Raw genomic sequence first — 26107 nt, 5'->3', positions numbered from 1 at the left:
AGCAGATGGCTTTCTGAGGCAATGAGCAGAGGGAAAAAGGAGAGGGTGTCAGATACCGGAGATGGGGAGAGAGACTGGGGTAGGGCCTCGCTGTGTGTAGCTCCTCCAGGCCTGACTCTGAATGGGCGACATCAATAATACAAAGTAGGAGCCAGGAGGCGTTGGGGCAGCAAGTCTTATTGGGGGCTTGGGATGGGAAATGACTTATAACCTAACGTCCCAAAAGCTGCCGTGGAGCAGAGATACAAATCGCCTGTGTGTGTGTTTTCTTCAATATTTTTAAAATGGTAATAATAGTAAGATAATAGCAGGGCAGATCAGAGCCTGGGGTGGAAGGAAGTGAATATAAACTCAGTTCAGGCACATCAGGGACGACTTAAACCTGGCATATAACTAGATAGGAAGCATCTGCCAAAACAGATCCTAGTGAGAGAAAGAATTGGAATGATAAAAACCAGCAGGGATTAACAGAAGCTGCTCACTGATTTGAAGTGGGCTTGTAGGAAAACGCAAGTGTTATAACAAATTGAGCTCCGATCTCAACTCACAGAGCCCCAGACCTGTGGAAATGGGGGGAGGGACTTCTGTTTGGGAGCAGGGAGGGTGGGGAATGCAGCGCAACCATTGCTATTCTCCTCCCGCAGTTCCCATTGGAATTGCACCCACTTTTCCTTCCCTGGAGGAGGAGGAGGAGGAGGAAAGAATCTGGCCATTTAGCGTTACCAGTTTCTCCTTTTTTACCCTTCACACCCACTCCGACAAGGAACAACTCAGGGCATAATCAGAAATAAGAAGAAGGGGGAAGAACAGTGTAAGGCACTGAAATATTTTTACCCTTCTCCGATTTAATAGCTGTTTTCCATTCAAGGTTAGGGGGTGATTAATGGCACCGTGTGCTACTGACTAGTAATTAAAAATGACTGATATTAAAGGAAGCCTGCACTTGAAACACCCATCACCACACTCTGCAGTTATTACTTGGGGAGCTGGCACTGAGAGAAAGACTGGGGAATGGTATTCAGAAGAGTAAGGTGCAATCAGAGCTGGAAGGGGAGGAATATATGGAGGATTCATGGAGAATATGGGAGGGGAGGAACACAATAGGCAACACTGACCTGCTTCAAGGTCTCCAGTGCTTGAGGAAACATGTCTTGAGTATGCTGCAATTTGCCCACTCTCATCATCTGGACAGCCCTCAAGGGATGAAAGCTGGAATAATACAGTCTGTGGAGAAGAGGAGGAAAAATATAGTGTCACTCGCTCAGCTCTCACCTTCACAGTCTCTGCCTTGGTGGAGAGCTATTAGGGTGGGACTGCAAAATCATTGTGAATTTTAATAAAGTACTCAGAGAAAATTAGCTGCACTACTGAGAAGCATGAAATACTGAGGGGAATTAACAAATTATTATTCTCTGTCTCTGTGGAATGCCTTTTACATTATCCTGTTAGAAAGTGACAGGGGATGGGATTATCTCATACACTACTGTTAGATAATACAATCCCATTTACAGTATTTGGTGTTCAAAAAAAGAGAGAGAGAGACTTTCAGTTTCAATACCACCAAAGCAATTTCATTTTCAAAGGGAAGTTTCAACACGGAGCCCAACCCTGGATTCCTCATTCAAGGCAAGTCCACAGGAGAGGAAACGCATGGGAACCTTATGACAAAAACAGTGTGTGCGCTGATTTTGAGAGCTTCCTGTGGAGTTCCCTACCCATAAAACAGTTGGAGAGAATATATTCCAGGAAGCTTTTTGTCAGAGGCCTGGCCATTGTCTGGACAAGGTAGCAAGAGCAGGTGGGATGTATTTGCTCTGTCACAAATGCTCTCACTTGTCTCAGTTTTACACAAGGCCAACTCTCCATTTCACTCCTGGCTTACATTAGTTTAGACAGATGAAAGCAGAATCGTGATTCATGCCCTCTTGTGTTTAGAACAAGGAATACCATATAATGCTATGGTATCACTAATTACCTTCAGTATACCGTGGAAATGTCAGTATTGTATGGCAACCGTTCTGCATTTCCAAAATCACAGAGCATATCTTTATTAATCATGTACATTGAAGATTAAGGACCAAACCATATGATTCAGCAAGGATAAGCGTCACATTTGATCAATATGAATAATCCATTTTCTCCATTACACCTATAATGAACTCTTAAAGGTTCTTTCTAAGTATAATCATTGGAAGAAGCACTGACTATACAATCCCTAGAAAGAGACATGTCCTTTTTTACAATTCAATAGGAACATTTTCAAAATGGTGGACTAGATTCTCCTTTCACTTACCCTGTCCTTACCTATGGGATTCCACTGACTTCAGCAGATTTACTCCTGATTTACAACATTGTAGGTGAGATGAGAATTAAGCCCAGTGTCTGGGGGAATTAAAAATAAATAACCTGATAACAAATTAAATGATTTGAACAAGTCGGACGTGTGGGAAATGCACAGAAAATCCATATGAAAGGGGGATGAAGTACTTCCCCCTTTCACTCTATGCTGAAAATGCAACCCTGAGTAAATGTAGGCAACTACTTCAATAGCAATGAAGTAGACGGTTCCCTCATCACAAATTCCAAATAAAGTATGGAAATGTAAACATCACGTAAAGTGTTTTCACAAAGAAAGTTTCTATTGATTCCCAAAAGCTGCAGTGACGATACACAAAGATTCACAGGTAACATATGTCTGACACATGCACAGTATGGCTGAGACCCAGCAACAACAGCCTCTTCACCCAGAAAGCCCCCCTTCAAGCACAAAAAGCCAACTCACCCTTAAAATGGCCAAAAAGTAACTAATTATCCCAGGCCTTCAAAATCTCCATCCTTTGTAACTACAAAGGATTGAGGGGCTGCATTAGATTGCAAGATGATTTGTTTGGCCTTTTCTCTGACCAAAAGGAATTGAGAACCACTAGAGACTGGAGTGAAGAAGAAAAAAAATAAGCAGTAGCGGTGTCAGTAGCTCGTGAATATGGCAGGCCACATTTTCAAGAATCCATGGCTCCGAACAGACAATCGCTTTGAGCACTTGAAAATAAACCAGTAGTTGTTACAGCTAGTTGTTACAACTAGGTGTTACATCTAGTGGCATGGGGACATCCACACCCAGTTACACTGGCGGATAAATGTCATAGAAGCTGAGTAGGCCAGATTCCGGTGTGGTTACAGAGGAGCAACAGTAACTTCAGTAATGATGACTTAACGGGTAGACATGGTTAGCTGGCAATCATTTACAATATCTCAGTAAAACCTTCTAATATCTATATAAATGGTACATATCTGATTGTATGCCTCTATCCTGTATGTCAATATGACTGCTACACTGGGGGATGGGGTAAAATGGGGCCCAGTTGGGCCACCTCTCCCTGCAGCACCCCTCTGATCCAGAATTGCGTAGGGACAAATACCACCCACAGCTCTGGGGTCACTAGGACCCGATGGTGCCTCCCTGCTTCCCCACTATATGGCCTTGGGGGAGAACTGCAGAGAGGAACCAGCCAGAGCTGCTGCAGAAGCAGCCAAAACAGGGACCTCCTGACATTCTGAGAACTTTCTACAGTTTTGACTGGACTTCCTGTGCCCTGTGCTGATTGCTCCAACCATTTCCCTCCCCTGCCCTCAGTCTCATCTTAGCTTCACTCCACACCTGCTCCGTCTATCCTCTTTCTCCCCTGCCCTTTCTCCTTCACCCTCCTTCCTTTCCATTTATCTGATCCCCTCCTATCTAAACTTACCTAAAACAAATAAATCATGGCACAAACATGACATTTGCTACCATCACACGGTTCACTTTGCTAGTGTTTTCTACCCCTCCACTCACCCTGTGTCCATCTGTAAACTCTCCAGGGCAGGGACTGGCTGCTACTCTGGGTACGTCCAGACTACCCGCCGTATTGGCGGGTAGCGATCGATTTATCGGGGACCGATATATCGCGTCTCATCTAGACGCGATATATCGAACCCCGAACGCGCTCCCATCGACTCCGGAACTCCACCAGAGTGAGCGGCGGTAGTGGAGTCGATGGGGGAGCCGCGGACGTCGATCCCGCGCCATGAGGACGGGAGGTAAGTCAGAGTAAGATACGACGACTTCAGCTACGGTATTCCCATAGCTCAAGTTGCATATCTTATATCGACACACCCTCCCCAGTGTAGACCAGGCCTCTGTGTTTGTACTGTGCCTAGCACAACGGGGCCCTATTCTTGGTTGGTCTTTAGGCACTACTGAAATAAACATGAATATAAAATAATAATAATAGGCTTCTGAGGCCCTGATCCTGCCATGTGTATTGTAGAATATCAGGGGTGGAAGGGACCTCAGGAGATCATCTAGTCCAACCCCCTGCTCAAAGCAGGACTGATCCCCAGACAGATTTTTGCCCTAGATCCCTAAATGGCCCCCTCAAGGATTGAACTCCCAACCCTGGGTTTAGCAGGCCAATGCTCAAACAACTGAGCTATCCCTCCCCCCTTACTGAGCCTGTGCAGAGCCCCTCTGCCTTCAGTGGGGCTGTGTGTGGGCACAGCCGTTTGCCCACGCGCTATTGGAGCTCTAGCTTGTACGCTTCTCAAGGCCAGAGCTGTCTCTTTCTTTGTGTCTGTGCAATGTCACGAACGGTGGGGCCCCAATCTTGAATAATAACAACTGATGTCGGTGGAGCTAGACCAGATTTCCTAAGGTTTATCTGAGACAGAATCTGTCCAGGTATCTAAATGGATATTTGTGTCCAGTTCTTAAGATAACTGGAATCCATGAAGATTTAGGATTATGGTATATATGATACTAGACAAAGCAGAAGGCAATTAAACAATATGTCAGGCACACAACCAAGAACACTTCCAGCCATAAACTAACGCAAGTGGAAATTTAAGAGGAGGTGGTAGAGGAAGCGAGCGTGAGTACATAAATATTTACAAAACTGTTTTAGTGTGCTGATTTATGTGCTGATCTTATGCATGTGTTTAGTTACATTTTGCAAGCCTGAGTGCTGACATTTGAGATAGCTACTTATCATTTTTCTGGAATAAATCTGTTGCACTATTGGAACATCTTTTGTGTAGGCATATCCTTTGGGCAAGCTTACTAAAGGAATCTGTGCAACGTGCAGCTCTTCTGGGAGAAACGTAACCGACAAAATACTGTTGGCTTCTTCCAGGCATCCTCGTGCCTGTGTACTATCAAAAAACTGATGCATGGAAAGGACTAAGAAGATGTCTCAGGTATTTGTGAACCAATATATTATCACCAACAGTTGCTCTGATCAAAACGAGTGGTTAAAATTAAGACTCAGGAACAGATTCACCAGCCAGGGTATTGACATCTAAAGATCACCACTAAGAGGCTAAAGATAATTACATAGAAACACATACTTTAAAAAGCACTAAGGCTCAAAGAATCTTAGAGCCTCAATCTAGGAAGGATTTTCATGGATTTATCTGGGCCTAAGGTATAGTAAGAGCAGAGAAACTTACTGAGAGCTGAAATAAAGGCCCAGCGTTCAATCGAGTCCACCTTTCTGGCCTTTCTGACAGTGTAAAGGAAGGTTAACCCCATACTGCAAGTGACAGGTAAGGCAAGACTGTAAATGAAGAGGGTTGGGGACACTAAGAGGATGTAAGGATCCATGGGACGAGAACCCTGGTCTGTGGAGCCTGATGGCTGGCATTCCCACTGTGTCACTAGAGGGGCAGGCTGAGTCACACCCAGGGAACACTGTAGAGAGTGGGCACTGTGGGAAGTACTACCTCAGTAGTTCTCAACCTATTTACCATTGTGGGCTGCATATGCAGCTCTCTGTGTGTTATGTGGGCTGCATCCACACAATATATATACTACCTATATGGCCCTGAGGATGTCACATATGCTGGAGCTGTGTGCTGATTGGGCCACAAGCAGCTGTGGGTTGAGAACCACTGAGTGATGGTACTCTGCAGCCCTCTGATTGGTCAAGTGCACTATTTAACCCTGGATGGTGCCCCAAGAAGTGGTCTGGGCAACTATACAGACTTCTGGCCCGCTGCAACTCCAGATGGCACCTTGCTTTCTGATCTCTGAGCTTCAATCCTATCCTGACCCTGACTCTTGCTTTCTGATTCCAGCCTGGTACAGTACTACCGCTGATCTCCAAACCTGGCCTGACTGTGACACTGACTCTTCCTTATTGAATCTGGCTCTAGCGATTCCTCAACTCCTGTTCATGGATTACCATTTTGTGGCCATCCTTTACATATGGACACCAGCCCAGCTGGGACTGCTAGGCAAGACTGTCTATGCCCCAGTCTCTTCTAGAGGAAGACTTTTCACCTACAGCTGGTGAAAGCCAGCATGGCTTCATTGAAGTCAATGGAACTATGACAATTTACACCTGCTAAATATATGCCCATATTCTAAAAAATGAGATTTAATTATCTTTGCTTCCATAGCAAATAATCAACCTCTTTTCCAGTTCAGCCATGATTTTTGTCTGGATGATCTCCTGCAACAATCACTAACTGTATGATTTGTGGAGAAGTATTTCCTTTGCTTTGTTCCAAATATATCCGCTGTTAATTTCTTTGAGGGGCCCCTTGGTGTCCTCATATTATAGGACACCATAAAATAAAAAAGCATGGACTGATTTGTTTTAGCTATGCACTTCATTTTCTTTAATACTGTACCACAATCAAATCCACTCAATTCTTCCCCTTTCCTGGCTAAATAATCAGAGCTTTTGCATTCTCTTGAGAGTTTAGCTAGCGCTTGGTATTAAAAAAGAGAGCATCTATACCCACTATCATTTCTCATGCTTTACAATTTAAAACAGATTAATAGATTTGCACCGTTTTCTGTAATTCAATTTGCAGGGCTCACATTTGCACCTCTGTCTTCAGTCTGATGTGATTTAAAACTCACAAGATTTATAAACCCTGAAATGAGGGTTTAACTCCACCAGAGAGGTCCTTTGGGGCCATCTGCCTGTCCCAAGTCAGGGTAAAGGAGGAGGGTTGGGCGTGGGGCTAGCAACTCCACCCTGTAAAAATCAGCTTGCTACAGAAACGCCAACAATAGAGTTAACACAGACTTTTAGCCTGGAAAAAGAAGGGTCTTCAACTCGAAGATGCATGACACTGGGTGGTGAAAGCCGATCACCCTTCTTGCAGCCAGGAGGATTACCATCGGCACATGGAACGTGAGGACCATGTACGAGTCAGGAAAGACAACGCAGGTTGCAGCAGAGATGAGGAGCAACAACCTGACCCTACTAGGCATTAGCGAGACAAGATGGACGCAAGCTGGACAGAGACGACTGTTGACAGGAGAGCTGTTGCTGTATTCAGGACATGAGGAGAGTGACGCACACCACACACAGGGAGTAGGCTTCATGTTGTCCAAGCAGGCACAGAGAGCACTGATTGGTTGGGAGGCACATGGTCCCAGGATCATCACAGCATCCTTCAGAACTAAAATGAAGAGGATTAAGATGAATGTTGTTCAGTGCTACGCTCCAACCAATGACAGTGAAGAGGAGGACAAAGACTACTTTTACAACAGACTCCAGAAAATATTAGAGACTCTCCCAGACAAAGACATTACCATCCTTATGGGAGACTTTAATGCCAAAATTGGACCTGATAACACAGGATACGAACAAGTCATGGGGACCCATGCTCTGGGAGAGATGAGTGAGAATGGAGAGAGATTTGTGGATCTGTGTGCACTTAACAATCTGGTCATAGGAGGCAGCATCTTTCCTCACAAGCGGATCCACAAGAGTACCTGGGTATCACCAGCAGGCATGACAGAAAACCAGATCGACCATGTCTGCATTAGCAAGAAGTTCAGAAGATCCTTGCAGGACGTTAGAGTTAGAAGAGGAGCAGACGTGGCATCCGACCATCACTTAGTGGTGGCCAGATTGAAGCTGAAGCTGAAGAAGAACTGGATAGACGCGTCAGACAGAAGTACAACGTCAACCTTCTGAAGGACCATAAGACCAAGGAAGATTTTGGATTGACGCTGAAGAATAAGTTTTCAGTACTACAGGATCGGTCTGAGGAAGACAGTGTACTCAACAGATGGCAGAAAGTGAGAGACACACTTAGGTCAGCATGCCAGGAAGTGCTTGGAATTAAGAAACACCAGCAGAAAGAGTGGATCACAGCAGAGTCCTTGACAAAGATAGAAGACAGAAAGAAGAAGAAGGCAGCAGTCAACAACAGCAGGACTAGAGCAGCAAAGGCCAAAGCTCAAACAGTGTATGCTGAAGCCCACAGAGCAGTGTAGAGGAATATTAGGAATGACAAGAGAGATTATGTGGATGGACTGGCAGCAGAATCAGAGCAGGCAGCATACAGCGGTAACATGAAACAGCTGCGACTGTCTGGAAAGTTCAGCAAGCCAGAACGTCCCGTTAAAGACAAGCAGGGAAAGTCTATAACAGGAATAGAACTACAGATGAACAGATGGGCGGAGCACTTTGAGGAACTCCTGAACAGACCAGCACCACCAAATCCACCAGACATTGACCCAGCCAACGAGGACCTCCCAATCAATTGCGATAAACCAACCAGAGACGAGATCAGAAAAGCCATCACCATGATGAAGAACAGGAAGGCGGCTGGACCTGACGATATCCCAGCAGAGGCCCTGAAAGCAGACCTGGATGCCTCAGTGGAAATGCTGTACCCTCTTTGAGAAAATATGGGAAGAAGAAGTGATTCCGGCTGACTGGAAAGAGGGATATCTCATCAAAATCCCCAAGAAAGGAGACCTCAGCAACTGTGCCAACTATAGAGGAATCACACTCCTGTCGGTGCCAGGAAGGTCTTCAACCGAGTCCTCTTAGAGAGAATGAAGGATGCCGTCGATCCACAGCTACGAGATGAACAGGCAGGTTTCCGGCAGAACAGATCATGCACGGACCAGATAGCAACGCTCCGCATCATAGTCGAGCAGTCTATGGAGTGGAACTCCTCGTTGTACATCAACTTTGTTGACTATGAGAAAGCATTCGATAGCATGGATCGAGAGACCCTCTGGAAGCTCCTTCGCACTATGGCATCCCAGCAAAGGTGGTCAACCTGATCAATAATTCATAAGACGGCATACACTGTAGAGTGATCCATGGAGGGCAGATCACAAACATCTTCCAGGTGAGAACAGTAGTCAGACAATGATGCTTGTTGTCACCACTTCTCTTTCTTCTCGTCATCGATTGGATTATGAAGACATCCACTTACAAGCGTAGGAATGGAATCCAATGGTCATTGTGGACCCAGCTTGATGACCTGGACTTTGCCGACGACCTTGCACTCCTTTAAACAGCAGATGCAAGAGAAGACCAACGTAGTGGCAGCCACGTCATCACAGGTTGGCCTCAACATCCACAAGGACAAGACCAAGATCCTTAGGATCAATTCCATCAGCAACGACCCAGTCACACTGAATGGACGCTCACTGGAAGAAGTGCAGTCCTTCACCTACCTAGGTAGCATCATCGACCAGCAGGGTGGCACAGACGCAGACATCAAAGTAAGGATTGGTAAGGCAAGAGTAGCCTTCTTACAGCTCAAGAACATCTGGAGCTCCAGAGAGCTGTCTTTGGCAATAAAGATTCGACTGTTCAACTCCAACGTGAAATCAGTCTTACTGTATGGAGCTGAAACCTGGAGGACAACCAAAACAACCACCAGGAAGATCCAGACCTTCATTAATAGCTGCCTCAGAAGGATTCTCCAGATCCGCTGGCCAGACACCATCAGTAACATCCACCTCTTGGAGAGGACCCATCAACTCCCAGCAGAGGAAGAAATTAGAAGGAGAAGGTGGGGCTGGATAGGACATACACTACGCAAGCAGCCAACCAACATCACCAGACAGGCACTGCAGTGGAACCCCAAGGCAAGCGGAAAAGAAAGAAATACCTGGCGACGCGACCTTCAGGTTGATAGCAAAAAAATGGGCTATACCTGGAACCAGCTAGAGCGAATGGCCCAGGATAGAAGACTATGGAGATCTGTTGTTGGCGGCCCATACCCCGGTTGGGGTGACGGGCATGAATGATGAATGAATGATGAAATGAGGGTTTATAATGGAAATGTTAAAAGACCTTTTAATTCGGTGACACTAAGGGTGGTACTACACATGGTTTTAATTTGTTCTCTGATGTCTCTTGGTGTAAGTTAAGTAAATACAATAGCATAGGAGACACGAAGCAGTTTTAGGATCTCTAGCAACAGAGAGAGAATTAAGAATGAGCTACCAGGCTACAGGAAATATGATGAGCAGAATGCAGAGGTGTCAGCATCAGCCTTTTGAAGAAAATGTATCATCTAAAGCTGGTGGAATTCATTGTAAATAAATTATCCAACAAGTTTGACCTAATTTTCTGTTTTGACTCGATCTTGATTTCTTTGACTATATTCATTATTCATATGATTTCAACAAAACAGTTCACCAAACTTCAACCTACGGGTTGTTTCTAAACTGTTCTCAACTATTTGATCTTTGTTATACATTGTGTGATTGGTCACCTAAGTCACATATTTTTTCTGCTCCCTGATTGGATGGCTGAAATTTTTTGAACAAGAGAATTATGGGAAACATATTTTCAGCATAAATTTAAGGAGAAATAACGATTTGTGCTAAAATACATGAAATGTGTGATATCTATTATCATGTCCAGAAATGAATCAGTGGTTGTGTGAATACTCAAACAACAAGTTCTATGACCCCGACAATAAAAGTAGTCTGAACTATATTCAGTTACAGATTCGAAGGCCAGAAGGGACCACGATCATGCAGTCCTCCTACACAACACAGGCCATAGAATTTCACCTGGTAATTCCTGCTTCAAGACCAGTAACTTGAAGCTGAAGTAGAACATACATGGAAATAGTCTTAACTCACTTTTTTATATAATTCAACCAACCAGTTCTAGTGCTTTTAACATAATTTAACCAGCCCCATGCAAGAGCATTGCCAGGCAACTAGTGTAGAAATGGCACTGGCATGGAGTGCAGAGATAGACTCTCCACCAGTCTATCTCAGCAAGCGACATCTTCAAAGTCAAAAGAAAAGATGCAGGGAAATATTTTTGAAACAGGGACTAAAGCATTTTGCTTTGTACTTTAAATGGTAAGGGCAGAACATAATCCTCAAGGGTCCCCTATGGAAGCCCTCCAAAGCAGTACCGACTAACATACTTATAGTGTCTGTGTTTGGGAAGCTGGGCTCAGGATTGTCTCCTTTTTTTAAAGTCTTTTTCTTTCTAACTTTTTAAATTTCATTTTGTTCTTAACAACATCGCATTTATCACTGTGGCTCAGGTAAGATTAAACTCCTTCAGGACGTGACATTACCCGAACCCTCTATGTGGCAGGCCTGTCATTCTGGAGTAGCGGACTGAAACCTTCACCTGGGGGAGAGCTGATATACTCCAGCTGCCCTGAAATGTTTATGGTCCGTTTTATTCCCCTATCACAGTGTCTTGCTGAAACAATAAGAACCGCAGTGAACAATCTAATGCAGGCATCACCCTCTTTTTAATCTTTCCCAAGCTTGACCTCTGTAGATTAGGAGTGTGAAATTGGCCCCTTGGCACCAGGAGTCAGCATTTCCTAGTGCTAATTGCTAGTGTAATGCCTGAGTGACATGCCTAACAGCTCCACCAGCACTCAGAAGGAATGAATGGGAAAATATCAGAAGATTTTTGCCCTTTAAAATCTCCCACATAATGAAGCAGTGAATGGTGACTTGCTGCTATATTACTGTTACATCTACATTTGGGCCCCACTAGGCTAAGCACTATACAAATACAGAACGAGAGAGCCCCTGCCCTGAAGAAATGGGAAACTGAGGCACAGAGAAATTAAGTGATTTGTCTCAGGTCACAATAGGAAATCTCTGGCAGAACCAAGACTTGAACCTAGATCTCCTGACTGAGCCCTAAGCCAGTGTTTTAACCGCAAGACCATCCTTTCTGTATGCAGAAGGCCTGAATCTTATTTAGTCAAAGGCTGTTTTACACAATTCTGGCAGCGGAAAAGGGCCTTAATGGGATTCTAAATGTAATTTACACTTTCTTTACACTGCTATAATGATGTGTACAGCAGCCTTAGTGGAAATGAAAATCAGGCCCAGAGCATTCAGTTTAGAAACTCTTGTGCCAAATCCTGAACTTTTTTTTTCCTTCAATGGGACTTTTGCCTGAGTAGGAAGTTCAGGATTTGGCACTACTAAATTATGGATCAAAATTCCCCTTCATCATATACAGATCTGGCAATGTCCCACTACACCTTGTTTCAGTAATTTAATTGACACGGCCACATAATCAAATGCAGGCCCAAATCAACTGAAGTCACAAGAAACATTAACTACCCATTGAATAAATTATTTTCCTTGGTTCTTTGGTCTTTTTTCTGTGTTCCACATGCTGATCATTTGTATCAGGTTAATCAAATGGATAGCATCTCAGGTGCTAGCTCTGCTAAAATGTGAATTATAACTTAACTAAATGGCAAATCAGACACAAGTAATATCTACTGCAATTTTCACTTTCATTCTCCATCCATCTCACTCACCAATTTAAAATCCTAACACTGCAGCTGAGCTGCCCTGCCCCCAAGCTGTCAGTCTACGGTGTCCACGTTGAAAGCTCTGCCTTTTCCTGGCATCAAGCTATTGATTTCAGATCTCAAGGAAAGAAGATGCTGATTCAGAGCTGGCAGTGGGGATTGGTTTACCAGAGATTGTCATGCATGTCCTGCTTGATCCCTGAGGAGTCCTTACAGCAACCCCACATTCAAATTCCTGCCTTGTGGCTACCATCTTTTTGGTTGAGGTGGGCAGGCTGGGCCTGGTCAGTATCTCTCACTTATTTTGAACAGTGCCAGGCATTCATTTCTTCAGCTGATGAGCACATTGCTTCAGTCCCCTAATAGCCAGAAAAGCAAGAGACCAGGATGGCAAAGTGAATGCATCTCCCACAGGCCAGGAGATTACCACGCGGTCGCTAAGTCAGCAATGTAGCAGCCTATTTCATAATATTTGTACCAAAGGGTGGGGGGGGGAGGTCAAATGGAAAGTGAAGAGGAGTGGGAGAAAACGGCGGGGGGGGGGACGGGAGTAGGAAAAAGGATCAAGAAAAAGAACAGTAAAGCTAGAGTAAAAGATAATAACAGAGCAGGGGGAGAGGGAGCTAAATTACAAGAGGAAGATGTACACTGGAGACAGCGTAATTTTGTGACAGTGACCTTGGCATTCATTATCTTCGACGGTAAATCAATGAGCAGACACCCATCTTCCACTCTAAGTACGTTACAGCCCCTTGGAGCACAATTAAAAGGCTGACCATAGGCACAAGGCATGCAGGCTTGGGCCCCTGCATTACTGCGAGCAAACCATGGACTCGCTCTCACCTTCTGCAGCCTGCCCTGACCCTGGCATTTCCAGTGATGGCTACCCCAGGATACCGGGTCACATTCACTGCCATTAAATTTAACAGGACTTTTCCATATAGTCTGTGTTAAAGTTCAGATATCCGGTTACTCAGCAGTAGTCTTGATTCTAGACGCCTTTTCAGAAGAAATGCATTTTAGAGGAGAAACAGAAGGTGTGGCAGAGTGCACAGAGGTGGCTCTAGACATATGGAGACCATGCAGAAACAGGATGTGGAGACAGGGAGAAGGATGCAACAGAGATAAGGAGTGAGACGTATTGATTGGAGAGGGCCCACAGTGAGTTGGAAATTAGTTTGGTTTTCAGGATGCTCTGAGGCCATATTCTCAGCTGATATAAATTGGCATTGTACAGTAACTGGAGCTCTGACCCTTCATATTGCATAAAATCATATTGAAATGACATTGATGGTGTACATGTATCTTGAGTTTAGAAAGCACATTTTATATTAAATTAAAAACAGCATCAGCACTCACTTCCACTGGTCGCTGTTCTCAATACAAGTGTGAAAAGAGCTATCTCCTGAATGTGTGCAATAGACCGGCTGGAACAAAGATCTCCTCTAGGGAATGGTCAGCAACAGTGACAAATTCTGAGTTCAACAATTCTCATACAACAGGGGTAACATTTCATGCTAACCATAACACGGAGGATGCATGTCTAATTTGTGTCATGGTTTTAGAAGACTTAGAAAACCTTAGGAAACCCTGACAATTGCAGTCAGGAATCCATTCTGATGACTAGACCAGCGGCCAAACTTCTGGAAGCCACATCTACTGCATCCACTGCAGCCTGAAGGGCTACCTTTGCCACTAGCTTCCCCTCAATGAGGTCCCTTCCAACCCTGATAGTCTGTGATCTAACAGAGACTGAAATTAGGCCCTATCTACTGTGGGAAGATTGTCTGTGAAGTCCACAAGCCTGGACTAGGTATTAAAATCATATTTCGCTAACAATGCTTGGTAGTTAGCAACATGAAATTTCAGGCCTGTGGAGGAAAATACCTTCTTCCCCATATGGTCTGGTTTCTTAGAGCCTTTGTCTGCCAGGGTGGCCCTTTGATAGTGCAACCGAGTCTATTCAACAGTTGCCTGTACCACCAGCAAATTGGGGGCAGGATGGAAAGTAAGAATTCAGCTCCTTTAGTTTGAACAAAATACCATCTCTTGGCCCTTTTTGATGTAGGGGCACAGGATGCTGGAGTGTGCCATACCACTTTAGCCAGTTCTAGTACGGCCTAGAGGGTAGGGCCACCTTACATGGTCCCTGCAGCTGCAAGATGTCCAGGAGCTGGTGTTGAGGGGCCTGGACTTCCTCTGATGGGATCCGTAGGTCACTGGCCACTCTTTACAATGACTCCTGGTACTGACGATAGTCATCCAGTGGAGAAGGTGAAGAAGAAGTGACAGCTTCATCCGGAGATGATGAAGAGGTACCTATCAGAACCAGTAGATCTGGTTCCACCTCTTCCTCCTCATAGACCGACAGAACCAGCTGGTGAGATGGAGAGGAGAGATGCAACTTCTGAAAGCCACTTCTGGACACATGCCATAATGATCCCAAAAAGGCCAGAAAGAGGGGTTGATCAGTTGTGGGGGAACCCACAGAAATCAGCAGCAGTAGTCCAGGGGGGAGGGGTCATACCTGGTGGAATGGCAGGTGTAACCCCTCAACTGTCTATCAGGTCTGAATTGCCTCTGTGGAGATACCAGTGCAGCCACCTCCTCTGATTCCTCTGAATCAGAGAACTGCTCCATCAGTAGCGGCGGTGCCATAAGTACTGCAGCAATCCTGCCAGATGGTTGGAGGTGAGATGGTTCCTGGGACAGTGATGTAGACTCCTCCTCTGGAGAAAGGACATCCCTCAGGAGAGCTGAGCTAGAAGGAAGTGCAGACTGTGGATAACGGAGGAATATATTCTCAATATTCTGATAGTCTTGGTATGCCCTGCTGTCTGAGGGGTTCCCATAGTTAAGTCTGATGGATCCAACGCATCTGCAATGATTGGTCTGTAGATGGACGAGGTGGTACTTACTATGGGTCTGAACCAACACTTGTAGATGGAACTGGTGAATGTCTGTCTTTGTGCTTCGGCACCAAGGTGACCGACGGAACCAACAGATCTTTATTTTTATGCATCTTGCTCTCCGATCAGGGGGTCTTTATTAGAGCCGGTTCCTTAGATTCTGTTTGTGACATCTCACCCAAGTTGAACTGGCTTAGGGAGGAAGAGTGTTTCTTATGGACAGTCCTCAATGGGGATCTGTCCTTGCACCCATGAGAATGCCATTTACTGTCATGGCTCCACTGCAAGGCACATGCTCAGAGGGGCACTGCTAGGTAGTTGAGGCTGATGTACAGGGAGTCTCCCTGGCCTGGATCAGAGAGGGGCCTCATAGCCGTCTTCATCAGCTCCCAGGCTTCTCAAGTTGTGGGTGGGAAGGAGCAACAGAAACTGCACTTTGCAGAGATATGTGCCTCACCCAGACAGTACAGGCAGTGTTGATGTTCGTCACTGATGGAGAAGGATCAAGGGCATGAGATGCAGTTCTTGAATCCCACAGGAGGGGTTCCCCAACTGGGGAGAAAGAAATACTCTATACTATACTGTACATTTTTAAACTACTAACTGGAGAATATACCTATTTACAAATGTTTTCTTTATAGGTAATGCAACGACACGAAGGACACAATTCCAATTCAGGCCCTGTAGTGGTAAGATGGCACTAGAGAGGCATCAACCAGCACTGCCTGTTATACTCTTGGTTGAGCGTATTAGGAGAGCTACTGCACATGTGCGTGCCAATGGATACTGCTTTGAAAAATTTCCAGATTCAGGTGCATGGCACATATGCCTACCCATGTGTGGAAAACACATAGGGACCATCACTCAAAGAAGAAGAAGAGCATCTGAATTATGACCCAGTATAACATTACAAACAGATTACAGAGCCCTGAAAGAAATGACAGTTTTTTAGCTGCTGGTGGAAGAGGTTGAAATCTCAAGCTTAGAAGGCGATATTATAAAATGAGGAAGCATAGTATTGTTTTCAAAGAAAACATAATCCGCACTCTGTTTTCTATATGGGGAAATAAGTGACATCTGCCCATGCACTAATCTTTAAATAATCCTCCTCCATTTCTCCTACGCAACTAATAATGGGCCTTATCCTCAATTAGTGTAAATCAGCACTGAGGTCAATAGAATTATATTGATTTACACCAGCTGAGTATTCTGGTCCCACAGTCATACATAACATTATTTTATTTCTTGTCACAAGGTCAACTCTTGCCTTCACTCCAATTCAATGCTGTCCGCTTCAATTGCCGGATTCTCCACTTCTCCAACAAGCATTTTCTCCCTTTAATCACACCTCCCCTTATGAGTAGGAAAAGCTTCCAGTCAAAAATCCATAAAACTGCCACTTTATCTTCCTTTGTGACCCTCCTCAAAAGCCACTCTTCTATCATGCAAACAGGAAACTGCAGCCTGCTAATGGTTAGGCAGGAGGGGAGCTGTGATTACTGCCCGACTGGCTAAGAATTGGGGACCATCCCCCCCCATCTCCATCCCACACCTCACTCTGCCTGCTTGTTTTACCTACCTTTGCTGTTTGTCTTTCACACTGTAAGCTCACTGGGGCATGGCCTGTCATTTGCTGTATGTTTGTACAGTGCATAGCCCAATGGGACCCAACCTGATTTGCCTCTGGGCTCTTCCACTGTACAAATGTTAAATGATAATAATTTTTAAATATGAGATTTAAACATTAACTATGAGTTTTACAAGGCAGCAGGATTTTGGGATTCCACGCAAGGAATGACAGCAAGTGCCAGATTCTGTGAGGTGCTGGACAACCCTCACCATTGACATCAGTGTCTGTGCCCCAACTATGCATTGTTCCAATGACTTTGTTATGGACTTCCACAATTCAAACTCAACAATGCAGCAGGAAATTGATTGAAAGGATATGAAAATTACTAATATGCTTTTATAGTGTGCACTCGCCACTAGAGTGCCCCCTCATGTCAGCACGTAGCGTTGCTGGGACTCTTCCTATCTAGCACCTCCTTGTTGTATTCTAGTTCTGCAATGGTCTGCTACCTTCATAACCTGGTCCAGTGGCTCTCAACCTTTCCAGACGACTGTTCCCCTTTCAGGAGTCTGGTTTGTCTTGCATACCCCAAGTTGCACCTCACTTAAACTTAAACTACTTGCTTACAAAATCAAACATAAAAATACAAAAGTGTCACAGCACACGATTCCTGAAAAATCGCTTACTTTCTCATTTTTAACAAATAATTATAAAATAAATCAATTGGAATATAAATACTGTACTTATATTTCAGTGTAAAATATATAAAGCAGTATAAACAAATCATTGCCTGCATGAAATTTTAGTTTGTACTGACTTTGCTAGGGCTTTTTACGTAGCCTCTTGTAAAACTAGGCAAATATCTAGATGAATTGATGTACCCCCTGGAAGACCTGTGCATACCCCAGGGGTACGTGTATCCCTGGTTGAGAACCACTTGCCTAGTCTTCCGGCCAGGTCAGCTCTCAGTCCAGTCCCCTTCTGGGGTTAACAGAAAACAAATTAAATCTTAACTCAAAATTGTCACCTGGGCACTGAAGTCCATGATATAAACACTGATCCTTCATAGAGAACCAAGGCCAGTGCTGCCAAGGTTAAGCCCCTGACTAGGCCAGGTTACTTTGGTTAGGGCAGTGTGACCAAGGGGACTGTTCTTAATGTTTCCTCTGAATACCGTAGGGGTGCCTCACTTTCCCCTATGCATTTCTTAATTCTCTAGGTGGTGGGATAAGGGGGTGTAATTGTTGTAGAGCAGAGGGCCGGTGTTCATAGGTGGCCAACATTCTGTCTCCTGGCAATTAATGGCCTGGACCCTCCCCCCTGCAACGTGATAGCTAAAGGTGTTGGAGAACAAAGGAATCAGGTGAGCTCCTGGCCCAGGAAAGGGACAAAGCCCAGAGGAGGAGGGGCTGGAGGGTGAGTCAGTTTGGGGCTGGCTGGGGACGTGGAGTGAGGGGCAGACTTGATTGTCTGGCTCAATGCCCCCCAAAATGGACCCAGCTGAGGGGTCCTGTTCTCTGTACCTACAAGCTCTGTTTTAGACCATGCACCTGTCATATAATAAACCTCTGTTTTACTGGCTGGCTAAGAGTCACGTCTGACTGCGAAGTTGGGGTGCAGGACCCTCTGGCTTCCCCAGGACCCTGCCAGGGCGGACTCGCTGTGGGAAGTGCACGGAGGGGCAGAGGATGCTGAATGCTCCAAGGTCAGACCCAGGAAGGTGGATGCCCTGTGAGCTTCTTGTCCTGACTGGCTTGGTAGGGAGCAGTTACAGAGCATCGCCCGGGGACTCCATGACAGGCAGGGAGAACCTTCCTACCCTCCTGGCTTCACCCAGAACTGAGCCCTAACAGAAGCAGCCAGCCCTTATTATCTGGCCTGCTCAGCTTTGATTGGCCTTCTGCTGTTTCAGTCCTTCTAGTTACTGGAGGACCAACTCTCATTGGTTCCGCCTGCAGCTGATCATTGGAGGCCCCTCTAGGCAACCCGTGTAGGTGTGAACTTACTACTCTTCCCTTCCAGCTGGACAACTTCATAGAGTGGGGGTCTCTGCAAAGCCAGTGGGACCGTAAATGCCTGGTATACCCCATTATACATTACCTAGTGAAAAAAACATTTTGAATGTATATGTACTGTACTTTGAAGACATAGGGCATAGCCACCAGTATGCTTTGTCTGTTTTATCCTGCTCCAGCAATGCAAAGATGTCATAAGTCTTACTTAACCATCCAGTTAAACTAGGTTTGCAGCTGTTTTGCATCATCAGAGCAGTGCAATGCAATCAGAGAATACTGTTGGTCTGGCCTGAAAAGAGCAATATAAGTGCTAAGTAAGTATATTCTATTATAATTATTCTTTATTATTATTATTAGTATAAGTATATTTTCATCTGTTTGGCATTAAATGCTTGTGTGGCTTAAAAACATTTATCAGAACTGCTAACAGCTGTGCTTCCATTTAAAAAACACTATCAGGGAAAAATGTTTATTAACCTTTTCGTTGGTACAAAATCAAAATAAACTGAAAAATACTAAATTACATCTCCTTTGAAAAATCATATCATAGAATAATAGCAGAGAGCACAGGCTGTCTGTGCAGATATTAATGTTCTGGGAGTGTGAAGAAGAGTGTAGGACTGGGCAGGACAAACGTGGAAGAAGAGGGCCATGAATGGATAAGGGTCAAGTGGGAATGAGAAACAATGCCAGGGACTAATTTAGGTGAAAGTCTGAAGTGGGACTGAGGCCGGGTGTGCCAAGGATGACAACAGGAGACAGAGGGAGCAAAGAGGGAAACTGAAAATTGGATAAAATGGGAGACCGCACTAGAAAGAGGAGAGGAGTCTGGGAGTTGGACAAAGATTGGATGGGGGAAATGGTGGGTGTCTACAGTGGGAGAGCTGAACCCTGTAGAGGAAGGGGGTGCTAAAGAATGAACCGGAGGTTGGATGGGAACAGCAGAGGGAAAAGGAACAGGTAGGCAACTTTGTGTAGAAAGGGAACATGGAAAGAGAGAGGGAGAAGAGGGGGTAAGTTCCTCAAATCTAAACCAGGGTTGTGTTCAATTTTGGGGATGGACGAAGGTTCAGCACATTCTTATTTTGTCCAAATCGGTTTGCCTACCTTGTTTCAAACTGGCTGCTGAGCTCAGGCCTGCTGTGCTGTTCTTTGAGATCAGAGTAGCTAAGCCTCTTTCTTTCTATTTTATTAAACAATCATAGTCCTTGCAATGGGGTTTTTATATCAGAATATTCTATTAAATGAGTTCAGTGTGTAACTTGCATATCTGAAACAGCCGTGAACTGCATTATTTTTTACTGACAGCCCAGCATTTTTACTGATAAAAAAAGTGACTCTTAAGCCCTGTCCAATGATCACGCTCCCCACCTCAATAAACGGAAGATGTAACACACCACTCCCCTGAATAAAAACAAACAAACACAAACATGTGGGCCTGAACTCTCAACTGTGTTGAGCTCACTCTCAAGGCTGCTGAGAGAGGGAAGGCGATTGTAAGCTTCCCTCACCCTGGGGCTGGCCAAAGGAATGATCTAAATTATGCTGACAGCATCAGTCCTATGCTGGCTGAGCAGTTCTGTCCTCCAGCCCCCTTCCCTCCCAACCCAACGTGTTCCCATTGTGTAGTGGCGAGCAGATAGAGTTGGCTACATTTGCTTTACACTACCCACAGATTCCCTTATGTCCTTATTAATAATAATTATTTGTGACATGTTTCCATACACTCATTGCCTATGTGCATGAACAGGAATGTCAAGGCCTAACTTCAGTCACGCACATTTGGGCATTTTGGTCTTAATCGCTCCATGCCTCCGTTTCCCCATCTTTAAAACGAGGATATTTATCTACCCCACAGGGCTGATATGAGACTTAATTAATTAATGTTTGTACAGAGCTTTGCGTGCTTCTGGTGGAAGATACTGTAGAAGTTCAAAATAGCAGCAGCAGTAGTAATCAGAAATGATACTTTTTTTTAAAAATTATGCAATTATAATGCAATGGCTGAACCAAGACCAGCTGTCTTATTTGGAGAACTTTAACTTGCATGCAGTCATTTCGCTGGATAGAAAATTTCCTCCATTGCCCACATGGAATTTCTCTGCTAAACTGTTTGAAAGAGTCTTAGGGAATTAAAAAAGCTGGGGAAAGAAGAGGGGGAGGGAAAATCACACTTTGCAAAGGAAGAAAGGGGACATGTCAAGCACAGTAATAGTCTTCAGTAATCCCTCCTGGGTTCTAAAGTGCTGTCTGAAATACTTATTCATGCAAAGGGTAGATTTATCCAGATAACTCCACTGTGTTGCCACATGGCAAATAGGAGCTGTGCAGTAAGTAGTTCAAGAGACTGAGGCACTCTTATGCTGTCTGTCTGTAATCAGGAGTTATATGTTCAGCTCCTGACTCCTAAGTATTTTTAGAGCAGAGGCCTGTCAGCTGGTATGCTGCACACCTTGGTTAATGAGTGCTTCTACCTCTTGGGAGGACAAAGAGGGGAGGAGGGGACTCTTAAAAGGACATTTGTTCAGCGGGAATTACATCCATGAAATGAAGATTTCAGTTCTTCCAGGGTAAAGCAGTTTTTAAGATTTCATGCTTGGCTTGGTAATTCATATGAATAGCCAGCTACAGTCTGTGAGCTACTGTCCCTAATGGCTGAAACTATCAGATGGCAAAATACCTTGGGCAATATCCTCAGCTGATGTAAGTTGGCATAGCTCCATTGACTTCAATATTCAGTGTATCGACTTAAATGGGGCTAGGTCATTTTATAGCTGAGGGTCTGCCTTGTTGCATACAAGTTAACACCACAGGCAATATTAATAGGAAGATTGCATAATAACAGTGTAAATTTCTAGAACAATACAATTTAAAAAACATTTTACAATATTTTGGGTTAAAAGATTGATCTTCCACATTTTTGAACAAGCGCTGCTTTCCTTGCAGCATGCATCTTTCTACAGCAAGTACGTTGCTGGCTTTCAAACACCCCACATTTCAGAGTGGGGTCAGTTCCCACTTATGATTCAGGATCATTGTCTAACATCTGAGCTATTTAGAAAGACAATACTGTTGTTCCAAATGTGTATCAAAATGTTCTATTAAACATCTGATGATGCCTGGTTGTTAGTGTCTGCCCAAGATGTAAATATAAATGCACAACTTTTTTAGAGAAGCATGAAACAGGAAGATGAAGGACACAGCCTGACAAGTGTTCCACACAGAATTCCCGCTGAAGCCAGCACAAGCTTTGTTCGAGAATCAGTTACAGAATTGGGCCCTTAGAGGGCTGAGTCTAATGATATATTTGCACAGGCAAGATAAGGTATGAATAATTCATTTGTGTAAGCGACTGTGCTATGAATCTGGGGACCTACTGAATTTGTCTATTTGGTAGGATAGAAATGGAGGATTTGCAGAATAGCCACTCCAAACATCTTTAAAAGTGTGGGTACAGCATGTGAGGATATAGTTCATCAGGACTTGGATGGCCTTCCTTCTGTCTAATGGTTGCTATTGTAGCCGTCAGGATAGACATACATTGCAATGACAAGGTGTTTCATTTTAAAGGCCACCCGCTGGCTGACTTTTGGTTGCTGAAACTGTAGGGCCTGGGATGGAGAAGAGAAATTGCAGGTGCTCAGCACCTCTCAGGATCAAACTCATAGCTGAATTCTGGAAATAGACATGCAATGAGCAATAGCATGACCATATCTAGCATGGACCCACATGCTACCCTGCTAGGGAAAAACCAATGGGAGGTTGCAAACCCCACAGGAAATCCTATGAAACTGCACATATTGGGCCTGATCCAGCACCCACTGAATTCAATGCAAGTCTTACCATTTACTTCATTGCACACTGGATAGGCCCAACAACTTCCAGTCTGGCTTCCCTGTCCTGGAGTCAGTGGGATGGACAGTTTTGCAGGTCAGAAGCCTGAAAACTCTACTGCTGCTGAAGGTCTGTGGTGAGAGCCGGGAATAGTCCTGTGGATCCCAGGCCATACCTGCAGAGGGCTGTACCTCTTCCTTGACACTGGCAGCCTTACTACTATTGGTTAATGCCCTCTTACCATACACTCCATTGAATGAGGCCAAAAGGTGTGAAGAGGGAGTTACCGACTGACTGAACTGAATTCAGATTAGAACTCTGCTGTTCCTAAGTGGAGCACAACTACAGAGATCAGCTGCTCCCTGGTTCTGCCCAATCACAGCCTCGGTTTTGGGTTCCCAAAGCCATGCTGCCTTTGCCAGGACTGCTAGAGCAGGGGTCTCAAAGTCCCAGCTCGAGGGCCATCTGCGGAGAACCTCCCCACTGAGGCCTGCGGATGAGAGACGCATGCAGCCACACTGCTGGCTCTGTCTGCTGCAGGCTCCACCCCTCACAACTCACATTGGCTGGGGGAAAGAGACAGAGATACCCTCACTAGTCACTGGGCAGAATCAGCCATGGAGGCAGCATCATTAGTTGCCGGGCAGAGTCAGCCATGGAGGCAGTGTCACTTTTTTCCACAATGAATATAAACAAGTCAAAATAACGAACACAACTATCTGATGCACACCTTGCTGCAATCCTGAAGGTTTCAACTGCTCAGTCACTGAGGCCAAACATCAACAAACTGACAGAACTGAAGCGTTACCAGGTGTCAGGCAAACACTAAAAACTCTCTGGCAGGCGAAGAATTGTATAAAGTTGTATGACAGTTTTATTATTTCTAAGAAATTCGAAATAAAAAATACAATATAAACATTTTCTTTTCTGAACACCCTCTTCAGTGACATTATTGGCCCGCTGGGAGGATATGAGGACTGGCACTGGCCCTAAGGTAAACTGAGTTTGAGACCCCTGTGCTAGAGCTTCCAGGGTGTCTGTGGACAGGACAGATCAATGCAGTGATGCTACTGAGCTCTTCTCTCAGCAGCCTTGGGGATTTTTCTGCATCAGACAGAGGTGGTAATGTGAGTTTCCTGTTCCAGCTATAGGAAACACAGACTATCCTCACTTAAACATTGTTTTAGTCTGGAAAATTTCCATTTTCCAAAGCTGAAAACAGTTTTACAAATTGAGATTGGAAAAGGCATTATCAGATTCTGTGCTTCAGAAGCCAAGAGTAAGACAATGTCTCCTCTAACTCTAAGGCACTCAAATAGAAGGGTTGTCACATTCTCTATAAAAATACACAACTTGAGGCTACCACATTTTCTCTATTAGAGGGATGTAGGTAGACAATTCCTGCTCATTCCCACTCTCCCCCCTTGTGAGGCTACCCATTTTATTTTGATCCATGTCTTCCTTCTCTCAGTTCTGCCTTAAGGGACCTCTTTGGGTTCATCCTTCTTAGTCTTGCTAGCTGTGCTGCTCCCAAACCACTGGTTCAATCCTCTTCTGAAGTCTGAGGACTGAGTGGCGAGCTGAGCACTGATCAGAAGAGCACTCCCATACATAAGGTAGATCAGGGTGTACTCTTCCATATTCTGCCTTGCTATTGCACTCAAGAAAGAACAGAAGGTGTGGGAACAAGGTGGATCTCTGCACTGCTAGTGGCAGAAGAGTACTGAGTGGAAAGCATGGGAAGACTTCTTCATCAGTGGCCCAGTGTACCAGAAAAATTACCACAGATGCTCTGGCCTGCTCTGGCCTTAATGCACCCTATATTTAGTTATAGTCCACACCGAGGGTGCGGTGGTCGTATTCTCCAACAGAAAAAAAATATAGCTCTGGTTAAGAGCTAAACTATTTACCCAGCCCTGTTTTGCAGTTTCTATTATATTAAATGCAATTCCCCTCACTTTTCATCTCCCCTCCAAAAAACCAAAGAATACCAGAATCTAGTCAATTTAACTGTGCTTTCAATTTTTAATTTCCTACTTGTTATTTTTAAAGAAAACAGTGAAACAAAAAAAAAAGAAAAAAAAGAAACCAAGAACGATTTAGGTTTGTGGAGCTTGCAAGCTTTGTTTGCTTCTCCAGTGGAGTTTGTTAGTTCCTTGAACCAACCAATGCATGTGTAAGGTCCAAGCCTGCAAAGTTTTGAGCATCTCCTAGGAGATACATTTAACTCTCTCAGTGAGAATTTAAGGCATTCAGTGTCTTCCAGGAAGCACTCAGCATTTTATAGGTTACAGCCCATAGCGAGATGCACATGAATGCCCAAAGAAACTATCTTTACATTTGTCCCTATAAATTCTGCACTGACTCAGACACATGCATATCCGGGACATTTACATCCCAGTCCAGGCAGACTGCACAGGATGTAATTAAGCTTGGAATCTGGACCAGGGAACTTTTCTATGGTGCATTAATATGGTACAGTTTTCAAAGGGACATATTTTTGGTAAATCAAAACCAATTATTTTCAAATCAAGAGAAGAGCACCTGTTTCTCAGTGAGGACTGTGTTCATGCCAAGTTCCACATATGACTCACTGTAGTTGTTGTTGTGTCTTTAGAAAATGTTAAAGCTTTTAAAAAAAAAACACGATGAAGTATAATTTACATTATACCATAACTCACAAATAGATGAAGTGTGTTTGTCCAAACTTAACCCCTCCCCCAAAAAACCTTTAAGGATGAAACACCATAGAAACTTTCATTCTAAAAGATTAATTCTTTGAAGACTTATAAGGGTTTGAAAACAGGCATTTGAATCTCATCTCATGTACATTAGCGTAAATAAGCAGTAACCCCCTGAAGCAAATGAAGTTACACAGGTATAAAACTGGTGCATCTGAGATCTGAATCAGGTGCAGGGGCTTAATAACAAAATATGTTTTTCAACCTTAATTATGGTGGCTACCAACAGAGACTGCTATAATAATAGCATTGTACCTTTTTCCTGCTAAAAATTGTTAGCTAATTTTGCTGTAGCTATGTATTGAACTAAATAAGAGGGCTTGATTCTAATCTCACACCAGTGTAAAATTGACAGTAACTACAGAGATCAGAATAAGGCCCACTTCTCAATGTACTGTTAACTAGTTACAATAAAACAGAAGGGCTGGATAGTTTGTTTATGCAAATAATCATTTTTACATGTTGCGATAA

At 44.3% G+C, this 26107-nt stretch overlaps 1 protein-coding gene across 3 annotated transcripts in view; it reads right to left on the bottom strand.

Annotated features, from left to right (window-relative positions):
- SMYD3 (SET and MYND domain containing 3) overlaps positions 1–26107 on the bottom strand; it is a 631978-nt gene that overhangs the window by 8135 nt on the left and 597736 nt on the right. For all 3 annotated transcript variants that reach the window (XR_005596251.1, XM_039530570.1, XM_039530569.1), the window contains one exon: positions 1116–1224. Coding sequence is in view for 2 of the 3 variants with exons in the window: in XM_039530570.1 (XP_039386504.1) it covers positions 1116–1224 (109 nt within the window). In the remaining variant the exon portion in view is untranslated. The remainder of the gene's footprint in view (positions 1–1115; positions 1225–26107) is intronic.

This window comes from Mauremys reevesii, linkage group 3 (assembly GCF_016161935.1).
Source record: "Mauremys reevesii isolate NIE-2019 linkage group 3, ASM1616193v1, whole genome shotgun sequence".
In the NCBI taxonomy this organism is placed as follows: Eukaryota; Metazoa; Chordata; order Testudines; family Geoemydidae; genus Mauremys; species Mauremys reevesii.
This window is presented reverse-complemented; position numbering and strand designations above follow the sequence as displayed.